The 10,687-nt window shown below is 37.4% G+C and overlaps 3 protein-coding genes and 1 long non-coding RNA gene across 5 annotated transcripts in view; 2 read left to right on the top strand and 2 right to left on the bottom strand.

The window, feature by feature from the left end:
- sbf2 (SET binding factor 2) overlaps window positions 1-456 on the bottom strand; it is a 118,344-nt gene extending 117,888 nt beyond the window's left edge. Inside the window, exon 1 of one of the 2 annotated variants that reach the window (XM_017304015.2) lies at window positions 247-456. The gene's annotated coding sequence lies outside the window, so the exon portion shown is untranslated. Of the gene's footprint in view, window positions 1-242 lie in introns of both variants that reach the window. The other variant, XM_008405276.3, reaches the window with a different exon arrangement.
- On the top strand, window positions 9-6,961 carry ampd3a (adenosine monophosphate deaminase 3a). The gene is made up of 15 exons (XM_008405271.3): window positions 9-102; window positions 1,343-1,562; window positions 1,655-1,829; window positions 1,930-2,095; window positions 2,173-2,392; window positions 2,491-2,620; window positions 3,586-3,780; window positions 3,978-4,109; window positions 4,191-4,354; window positions 4,440-4,566; window positions 4,965-5,128; window positions 5,365-5,485; window positions 5,892-6,065; window positions 6,168-6,278; window positions 6,372-6,961. The coding sequence occupies exons 2-15, from the start codon at window positions 1,345-1,347 to the stop codon at window positions 6,540-6,542; spliced, it is 2,268 nt and encodes a 755-aa protein (XP_008403493.1). The 5' UTR covers window positions 9-102; window positions 1,343-1,344; the 3' UTR covers window positions 6,543-6,961.
- lyve1a (lymphatic vessel endothelial hyaluronic receptor 1a) lies at window positions 6,583-9,253 on the bottom strand. The gene is made up of 6 exons (XM_008405268.2): window positions 9,086-9,253; window positions 8,823-9,006; window positions 8,601-8,740; window positions 7,572-7,775; window positions 7,401-7,473; window positions 6,583-7,303 (listed from the first exon to the last, which is right to left on the bottom strand). The coding sequence occupies exons 1-6, from the start codon at window positions 9,228-9,230 to the stop codon at window positions 7,147-7,149; spliced, it is 903 nt and encodes a 300-aa protein (XP_008403490.1). The 5' UTR covers window positions 9,231-9,253; the 3' UTR covers window positions 6,583-7,146.
- On the top strand, window positions 8,903-9,866 carry LOC103462463 (uncharacterized). The gene is made up of 3 exons (XR_533350.3): window positions 8,903-9,034; window positions 9,113-9,172; window positions 9,273-9,866. It is a non-coding gene; the product is annotated as an uncharacterized LOC103462463 (long non-coding RNA).
- Window positions 9,867-10,687: the final 821 nt, after the last annotated feature.

The raw sequence follows: 10,687 nt of genomic DNA on the forward strand, positions 1-10,687 counted from the left end.
TAAACGTTTGCAATCAGAACTACTAGTTTATTTTGACGAAGAAGAAGAAGCAGAAGAAAACGACGTAGTAGAAGAAGAAGAAGAAGACCTGCAGGAGAAAAGGTAAAAATATAATAACTATGATAGCAACAAAAAAAATATATCGGCCACTACCATTCTTTTTTACATAAGCGTATATGCTAAAGTTTACAGCTCGTAAGATAAGTCTTGGTTTAAAGCTTATCCAAACTTCATTCACTTACGCACTTTCTCGACGTGAACTCAGTCTGCTGTGTCTGATATTCTGGGTCATTTCTTGAGTGTAATTATTTCGCGCAGTTGGTCGGTCACATTAAACACAGTTTGTCTCCTTGAATCTAGTAGAACCTCCCGAACACGTCCTCTGATTTTAGGAAGTACATTTATAATTGAATTCGCCTGGAAATCTAAGAAGTGCAAATCAGTTAAATATTCTCTCACCTTTGTTGCTAGGAGACACTGAAAATGTTTACGTTTGGGAGAGAATTAAAGACTCCAAATTAGGGGACTGATAGGAAGAATTATTATTTTTTGTGTGTTCAAATATATCTGGGCTCCTTATATTTTTATATATTTTGCATTTACTGTCTGTATGTATGGTATATTTGTAACCCAAAGGTGGGATTTCCCTTTTTCTAATCTTCTAAAACCATGCATTTCAATCCAGGCCCTATAACTTCTAGTTATTAAAAATATTGTGGTTTTTCATGACAGTATGTCTCTGAACCACAATGTTGGGCATATACTTTAAATTGGAGAAATTTTATAAGCATCCCATTACGACTTTTGTCAAAGATTTTTTTTTTTTTAAGTATGTGTACCTATATAGATAATGTAGCAGATATTTGTTCTATTACGTTGTGAGGTAATAGTAAATATTTGGGAATTTTTGTCGTTCTAGTAAAAAATAATCCTCTGTAAATCTACTATATTATATTTGTTAGAATAAAATATTTTTAAATGAGGTCATTGAAACACTATAAGTCCCGCTTCAGGGTGAATCAATAAAAGAAATTGGAAAATAGAAATGACATGGCCTTGGTTAATGTATAAACTCCTGGCAATTTGTTAGGGAAATTAATATAAATTTCTTGTTAGTATGGCCTGCCTGCAAATTATAAAAATTGACAGCAGCGGTGATACAAAAACAATTCAGGAAGAGCTCAGTAGGTGGCGTCACTTGGCAGAGGCTTGTTCTTGATTGCCCTACACTAAAACCGTTATACAGGAACATCTTTTTGTTTACCTTACACAAACTGATCTCAACAAGACCTTCTGTAGTCACTATTACCTGCCGTTTAATGTAGCCTCTGCCCTCTTGTAGACATGCCTCGTCAATTCCCAAAAGTAACCCTTAGTGAGGCAGAGGAAAAGAAGCAGCTACTGGTAGAGAAAGTTTATGCTACAGCGCTAAAAGAAGAAGACGACCGGGATACTTTGTCAATGTTCAGTGTGTCTGAGGACTGTCCATTAGGCCTACAGCAATCCCCAGATCAAGAGCTGCTGAAGGAGCTGGCAGAGCAACAGTCAGAGGAACCTCAGAGGTATGCCCTACCATTTCAATAGATCTGAAAAGCAGAACGATCAAATCATGTTAGAACGTTAGAATTCAGAAGTATGTTACACATTTTTTCAGGAGACAAAGTTTTAGGCTGATCCGTTCCAAGACACTGACCCTCCAGATCCCAGGGGCTTCAGATTACCCAGATTCTATTACACCGTCCGGGTCCACGAGCTCCAGCTTCTCATCTGTAACAGAAAACTGTCCTGATTTCCAGAGAGTCACTATTAGTGGAGATTACTGTGCAGGAGTATGTGTGATAACTTCCAAGAAAGTTTCAGGAACTTTGTATTTTGTACATCTGCATATTTTGTACATTACAAAATATGTAATGTCCTTCTCCCACTCAGATCACATTGGAAGATTACGAGCAGGCAGTCAGAAGTCTGTTTAAAGCTCTGATGCTTAGAGAGAAGTATTCAAAGCTAGCTTATCACAGATTCTGTAGAACTACAAGCCAGTTCCTCCGCAGTGCTGAGAACTTGATATGGAACATAGAAGACGAAGTCCTGCCTGGTATAAAGTGTCTGACATTTTAAACTCAGTTTGTGCTTCTTTATGTGACCTTAACAGAACATTGTTATGCCCTTCAGACATGCTCCCATGTCCCGCAGTAGGTGAGGATCCCTACAGCATGAACAACATCCCTGAGAATCTCAACTATGAACTGAAGATGAGGAATGGGATTGTGTGTGTATATGAGGATGGAGAGGCACTCAAAAATGATCAGCCCACTGATCTTCCTTACCCAGATTTGGAAACCTATGCCATAGATCTCAGTGAGCTACTGACAATGATTGCAGACGGACCTACGTAAGTTGCAAAAGTTAATAGACTTTGGTCATGCTGGTTGAAAAACCAGTTGTTAGCACTTACATGGCATGTAAACAAAGTTCTAATCTAATTTTCAGCAAAACCTACTGTCACAGAAGACTTAACTTCTTAAGTTCAAAGTTCCACCTCCATGAGATACTCAACGAGACAGCTGAGCTTAAGGAGCTGAAAAGCATTCCTCACAGAGACTTTTACAACGTTAGGAAGGTAGCTATTTTATCTAGAAGGTATAAAAAAACATTAGTTAAAGAAAATGATTAAAATAGCACATCCAAAGCGGGTTGTGCTGCTGCTATGTGTTGTTAGTTAGGCTTTTGGGGGTGTGTGAGTTTTCTTTTGGGTGTTTGATTTAGTATGAGCAGAAGATAACATTTACTTGTCTTACTAATATTATTTAGTAATAGATATGATTGCTTTCAGTCAGTGACACCAAAAAACCAACAATGACTATTTGCCAGTGATTAAAATTGGCCATTTTCCCCCTCAATCATACTTGTAATTCTGGAAATTTAGATTTATTTGTTGGGTTTTATTTTCCATATTGCATTTAATGTATGAAACTTGTTTCTAGCAGTAAATGCACAGATAAAACGGCATGTTCTGTAATGCTTTGTTTCAACTTTAGTAAGAATCTAATCCATTCTGGAGTAGTGATGTTGGTGCATAAACTGGGATTATTTTGTAATTACCTCTTTTTCGGTTTGATTAAAAAATACTGCATCTGTCTAAATCACATTTTCTTGTTCTTTTCAATGTTGTTTACGTTTATTTTTCTGTAAAACAAAATGTAAACATTGTAGTCCTTGAAAATAAAACTGGAATGGGCCAAAATCAAAAATAGCCACCTAGAGGCAAGAGAAAACCAAAAATCTTATCTAAATCTAAAGCACGCACAACATAGTCTCTGTTTTTAATTATGTTTTATTAAATAAGTTTGTCACACATACAATTTTACTATGGTTTCAGCATCTTTCTGAAATTGTAGTAATTATGATTTTAATTATTTAAACTGGTTTTGTTTGGTGACATTGATGTTTGTGAAAACAGAATTTAGAACTTAAAAAAAAAAACTTGGAACCCTTGGAATAATTAAGGCTATAAAGTGTTGAAATAGACCTAAATCAGCTTAACTGTATATTTCCTCAGCACACAGAATTGCTTCTTTTTTCCAGGTGGATACACACATTCATGCAGCTGCATGCATGCCTCAGAAACACCTACTCACCTTCATTCAGGAAAGATACAAAACCGACAAAGACCGTGTAGTCTTGGAAAAAGATGGCCAAGAGATGACCCTTCAGCAGGTTTTCCACAGTCTCAGCATGGATGCTTACGACCTCACTGTGGATTCTCTAGACGTACACGCTGTAAGCAAATGAACAAACATTTTCAAAGTTGTCTTATTTTTACCTGCCAAACTTAGTAAAAATTACAAAGCTTATTCCCTACAAGCTCCTACTATTTCTGCTTGTAATCCAGGTAATTTCATTTTACTACCAGATCAGTGACAAATGATCATCATGCTAACTTCATAATCTCTCTTTGTGGCGAATGAAATTTCCAGGGCAGGCAAACGTTTCACCGGTTTGACAAGTTCAATTCAAAGTATAACCCCATGGGTGCCAGTGAACTCCGTGAGATCTTCCTCAAAACAGACAACTACCTTAATGGAGAGTACTTTGCTCGGATTATAAAGGTACCTCATCCTGTAGTCATGCATTTTCAATTAGAGCTCGAGTAGAGAGAGTTTCATGCACCTTTTCCTTGCATCCCACAGGAGGTGGCCAGCGATTTGGAAGAGAGTAAATATCAGTACGCCGAGCCGCGCCTGTCCATCTACGGACGCTCTACTGATGAGTGGAACAGTCTAGCAAAGTGGTTCATTCAGCAAAAACTTCACTCGCCAAACATGAGGTGGATGATTCAGGTTCCTAGAATATAGTGAGTATGTCTCGGTTAAAACATGAAAGCCTCTGACTAAGATAATTTCAACAAGTATTGACAGTGTTTTTATATTCTTTTTAAGTGATATTTTCAAGGCAAAGAACCTGGTAACCAATTTTGCCAAGGTTCTGGAGAACATATTTCTTCCTCTTTTCAAGGCAACTGTGAATCCACAAACCCACAAAGAACTCTTCGTTTTCCTCAAATATGTATGTAACTTGTTTATAATTTCAAAATGCATTCTGAAAAGAAGTTTAAGCTTTTTTTTTATTTAGAATGTTTATGCAGAATACAAAAATTTTTTAGATGGTTTTATGAAAACCTCATCTTAGTTACTGTAAATGCTGTCACTTAGACGCAGTAATGCATTTTGGTGTGTAAAGATAGTCACATATGAAGTGAATATAAATATGAGTCAGGTGTTCATTAGGTCCTCACATAGAAGAACAGCATTTTAAAGAGCTTATAAAAATCCCTTGTCATTAATTTACAAGTAGGACTAGAAAGTTAATTGAACATTGATTATTTATCCACTTATCGAAACCAGTTTATTGCAGAAATGTTACGAAAAGGATCATGTAGCATTGACTGGTTTGTGTTTTTGCAGATTTCAGGCTTTGACAGCGTAGATGATGAAACCAAACACAGCAACCACATGTTCTCTTATAGGAGCCCGAAGCCAGAACAGTGGACCACCCGTGACAACCCTCCATACAGCTACTACATCTTCTACATGTATGGCAACATCATGGTGCTCAACAACCTGAGGAAGTAAGACTGAATGATGGTTTCTTCACATACATACAATTACCATTTAAAGGAAGGGCTCACATGGAGGAAAGTGTATTTTCTACCTGATTATAAAGCTTATTAGTGTTTATTCTGCCATCAGTAGATTGTTCATTTTGTATAGAAATAATCATAGGTAAGTGAGAAAAGATGTTTATCTTAGTAATAAATAAGTTTAGTTTGATGGATGTCATATAACCGACTTGTGTCATCCATAGAGAGCGTGGACTGAACACCTTCCAGTTTCGTCCCCATTGTGGAGAAGCAGGATCGATCACTCATCTGGTCTCTGCTTTTCTGACTGCAGACAACATCTCGCATGGGCTCAATCTGAAAAAGGTACCTTAACATTTAGAGAGCCTTAACTCTGAGCTCTCATTTCTATATTAGAGATATTAGAGAAAGAGTAACCAGAGTATAGGGAGGAATTAGCTGACTTAAGTGTGGTCTCCATATGGATGCCAGTGTTTTTCTTTTTTTTTTTGTTAAGGTCTTGAGCAACTGGAAATAAGAGCAGGGTAACTGTAGGGGGAGACAAAGGAAGTTATACAATAAGACATTTATTTAAATCAGTGACATTCCATGAGGCAGCAGGACACTTCTAAAATGTTCTTAAAAACACTTTATATTACTCACACTAAAATTTGACGCTAAAATTGGTTTCTTTAGTGCAGCATTATTTACCATTTCAGATTAAAAATGGGAGCTGAAACATTTCCAGAGTAATATTTATCTTTTTATGCAGAGTCCTGCGCTGCAGTACCTGTACTACCTGGCCCAAATACCTATTGCCATGTCTCCCCTCAGCAACAATAGCCTGTTCCTGGAATACTCCAAAAACCCTCTCAGAGAGTTTCTACACAAAGGTTTGTGTGTGTCACTGTCCACAGATGATCCCATGCAGTTCCACTACACCAAGGTAAAAACATGTCGGAACACAACTTCTGCAATTCTTAAGACTCAAGGATACAGATTTAGACTTATGTAAATAGTTCTTGCTACACAACTTAACCTGTCATAGGAACCTCTAATGGAAGAGTATGCCATAGCAGCTCAGCTGTGGAAGCTCAGCACCTGTGATGTCTGTGAGATTGCCAGGAACAGTGTGCTGCAAAGTGGGCTAAGTCACCAGGTAATTTGAGACACTTTTAAAAAGATTTCTGCCTATAATCAGGCATCACCAAATTTGGTCCAAAGCTAACTAACTATATGCAACAACTTTAAGGAAAAGAAGTACTTCTTAGGAGTGAACTACCTAAAGGACGGACATGAAGGCAATGACATCCGTCGGACAAACGTTGCACAAATCCGCATGGCCTACAGACACGAGACGCTGTGCAACGAGCTCAGCTTCATAGCCGATGCAGTGAAGTCTGAAGCTATGATTTCCCATTAGGGCTGAAAGGAAACTTCAGACAAAAGAACAACTCTCTCTCTTCTCTGTTACCATTGGTTTGCTTTATTTAAAAATAACCCAATGGCTCTGATAGTTAATATAAAGATCACTTCTTCAAGTGAAAAAAAGTAGTTACAGCTTACCAAGACCGGGACAGACTTGTGAAATTGATTTGTATTTGCTATTGTCTTTTACGTAACACCTATATGTATAAAGTATGATACTTTACAACGTATTTTCTGAAAAGTATATGCTATAAAAAATGTAAAACTGTTACTGACAGTATACACTGAATGCCAGAGATGAGACAAAATGGTTTAAAGAAAAATATGGATAGGTGACATTTCCTTTGTCTTCTTTAATGTGTTTTATGAATTGTTTTGTTAGAAAAATCTCATGAAATAAAAATGTGCAAGAGAGCTGCCTTTTTTTGGTTTAATCTACAAAGAGAATCATAACAATAAAATGTTGCCAATCAAAATGTTTGTAAACATGTCCCTCTAGTGGCTAAACTACAGAACTTCACCGACTGACAGATTACACAAAATATTAAATAGGTACATATGCATTCTCCTCCCAAACATAGTTAAAAAGCTTATTCTGCTTATTCTTCGCCATCGTCCACGTCTATCCTCTGATCCTCCTGAACTTCTTTAGTGGTTTCTGCAATGGTCTTCACAGATATCCACTCTTCTGTCTGGGTGTAATCTTGCTGCTGCTGCTGCTGCTTCTCGTCAGAGCGCAAATGACAGTGCCTTCCTCTTTTCACAAAGATTTAAACAGAGAAAATAATTAGATAAAGCCGTTTTTTTTTTTTTCTTCTAATGTATTAAATGTTTTATCATTAGAATCACTCACAGTTTTAAGTATGCAACAAAAGATATTATGGTAAAGAGTAGGCCACAGATGCAGGAGATGAGTACAACTTTTGCTGAAAGAAAGGGAAAAAAAACAACTTATGTTATGAGTTTGTATATAATCCCCCCCCTTCTGCTAGTATAAAATTTCCTTCACTGCTCAACAGCTTACATCCAGCAAAGGTTTGAGCACTGCCAACAAATCGGGCTGGCTCCACCTCATTGCTCATGGTTTTATCAGTTGATGTAAAGGAAGGAGGATGGGTGGAGGACGAGGACATAGACTGGGTTGTGAGGGTGGAGTTTACTGAGTTTGCATGCTCAGAGCTGCTCAGGGGGTTATTAGTCACTGTGTCCTTCAGTTGTATTAATGCATCTGTGGATGAACATGAAGGACATCTGATTAGATTAGGAAAGACTTGCTTCTATGGCATTGGTTGTTATGGTTGTAATTTGCAAGTATTTACACAGAATAATAAAAAATATATTGTAAAATAGAACAAAAGTAATTGGACTGAAGAATATTTTGTGTAGTTTTGTATAAAACCATATAAATGACGTTAGTCACAACTTAGTCAAAAGTGCACTGATCAGTGATTTTCTTTAACAACTCACCTATTTCCAAACCTTTTTGCTTCTGACCCATAAAATAACACCCTCACAATAACCCACGCAGCTTTCGAGGCACCTTGAGGCTCAATATGCATTTTCCAGATATTTTCATTTAAAAGCAAATTGGAAATAAAACTTTTTGTGGAGACAAATCTATCAAATATACCTATAATATCTTAAATATACCTAGTCAAAGGTGTAATAACCTGTAAATATCCCACTTTGCAATCTATTTTGGGAAGACATTGCATATTTTGTTTTTACATCAGAAAACTTTGGGTTTCTTATGACAAGAGTGCTTAAATCAAGGCATTAATCACCTCATCACAAACTTGAGGAATAAATTAGAGCATAAAAATACAAACCTTACCAATTATTATGGCAGTTTTCAAACTTGTGGTTGTCCTAAAATTAACTTTTATGTTGAACAACTTGGGTTGGGAACCACTGATCATACCAACGAGCATCTGTTCTGCTTTGTTTTGCTGCTTAAGCCATAAGGAATGTAGATAAATATGAAGAACATCACAATTAAATGATATAACATGCCCCTCTTACTTTGCAAATGAGTAGAAAAATAAAGTCATACCTGATTCGTTAAAGCAGAATACATCAAACCGGTTTGTTACGGGGGCTCGCCACAGCACCAGTCCAGTTTTTTTTTGGCCACAATTAGCCAATGCGTGGATTCGAGGAATGACTGCAATTTGTTCATCAGTCCATCCAAACCTGAATTACCCCAAAGTATTATGTCAGGTATTTATTTTAAAGTGTGCTGGGGAGTCATTGGAAAGCATTGCTGTGGTCTGACCTGCATGTTTCCAGACCTCTGCTGAGAGCTTCCTTCACCTGAGCCTTCGAGGCGATGCTGAGTCCGAGGGACTGACAAATCTTCCGGGCTTCAGAGGCATTGAAGGCGTACTGAAGATGGTTTCGGTTGTTTTGGTAACTCACCTGGATTACTCCAGCTTTGCTCTGGTTGGCTGCTGGGAAAACTTGAAGCAGCAAAAAAACTCACTTCAGGTAAGAAATTCTGCTGTTGATTAGATATGTAATAAAATAAAGATCGCTCACCTTTTATGTTGCTTGTGTTTTGATCAGAGAAAACAGAAGAAAAAGCCAGAAGTGAAGAGATGCAGACCCAGATAATAGTCATGACTGGTGAGAGAAGAGATGAAACGTGCTGGCGAGAAGGCAGTCTTGCAGCGTTTGTGTTCATCAGCCAACTCACTCGGTTAAATAGAGGTGAATCTGTTCTCAGGGGTGTGCTGACTCTGTCATCGCCAGAGAGTAAAGGAAAGGGAAGAAGGAAGTACAGAGTGCAGGTCAGACTAAGTCATCTTATGCTGCAAGAGAATGACCCAGGAGAGAAAAGATGTAGCTGAAAACCTCAATTGAGAGGGACTTTGAAGAAGTTTACTGGAAAGTAAACTAGATTTGATCTATAATGGTGATACTTTAAGCCTATATAACTCAGTGTTGTAATATTACAATATCTGAATTTCAAACAAACAAAACAAAATGTACAACTGTTGATTTTTCTTCAGTTTTTTTTTATCCAGACTTGGCAATTTTAAAATAAGTTCACCTCACAGCATCACAAAATATCACAGCTTGGAAATCCTTATAGAGCAAGATCTTTGTGAGTCACTGTACCAGATTTTTTTCTTAAAGTACATACAATGTCTTTTCAGTATTTTGGGGGAGTGCAATGTAATCAAATTGTAATTTCTAGAACATATATAATGTCTAGAACATATATGTAATTTTCATGCAGCACTTTTACAAAATGCTTGTTCATTTTCATTACCAAAAAGTACCTAAAAATACATTTTCATCTACAAAGTACTACAAACCTTCTCATTTTCATGTTTTTCTATGTCTGGGTTTTCCTATATTGAAGGTAAAAAAGAAAATTACTAAGGTTAATATTCAAAAAAGATTCAAAGCAGGCTTGTGAAATTACCAACCGTGTGTTTGAAATTTTCATTATTTCCAACATCTGAACTTGTAGTCTTTGCTCAGGATTTCCTCCCTTGAGGCATTACTCAATCACAAATGCTCCTGTTATCTCTGGTATCCTCTGAGCCTTTGGCACACGACGACATCCGAAACATCTCTGCACAAGGTCTGTGCACCAGGAAATGACGCAAAGCATGCTGATGGAGACTTGGATGGTTTTTTGTGGTGAAATGTCAGGAAGGTGAGTGAGGATGATAAATGACGGCCTGAAGCAACAGAAGCCCGAAGAGACTTTGGGTTTTTCTGACCTTATAAATTTGAACTACCACACCAAATGGTTTCTTACGAACATTGAACCACTAAAATGAGAAGTAGACTTTCTTACATTTTGGAGAACTGGAAACAAGAAAATGGATCCTTTTCCTGATAAATGTTTGAAATAAAAACAATTGTGTGGTAACCCTGAGATGGGACTGGCGACCTATCCAGGGTGTACCCCGCCTCTCGCCCGTTGACTGCTGGAGACGGGCACCAGCGCCCTTGGCAACCCCACAAGGGATAAGCGTGTGTGTAATTAGATGGATCGATCGAATTGTGTGGTAGTAAAATTATCAATGGTATTTTTCTTAGCACACCAAAGTCTGGGGATTTCAGTCAGAAACTCACATTAATGCAAAGACCTCTTTTTGTGAGATTGAAACAGTGTTGAAGAAA

Source organism: Poecilia reticulata, chromosome 3 (genome assembly GCF_904066995.2).
Source record: "Poecilia reticulata chromosome 3, P_reticulata-male-v2, whole genome shotgun sequence".
Lineage (NCBI taxonomy): Eukaryota > Metazoa > Chordata > Actinopteri > Cyprinodontiformes > Poeciliidae > Poecilia > Poecilia reticulata.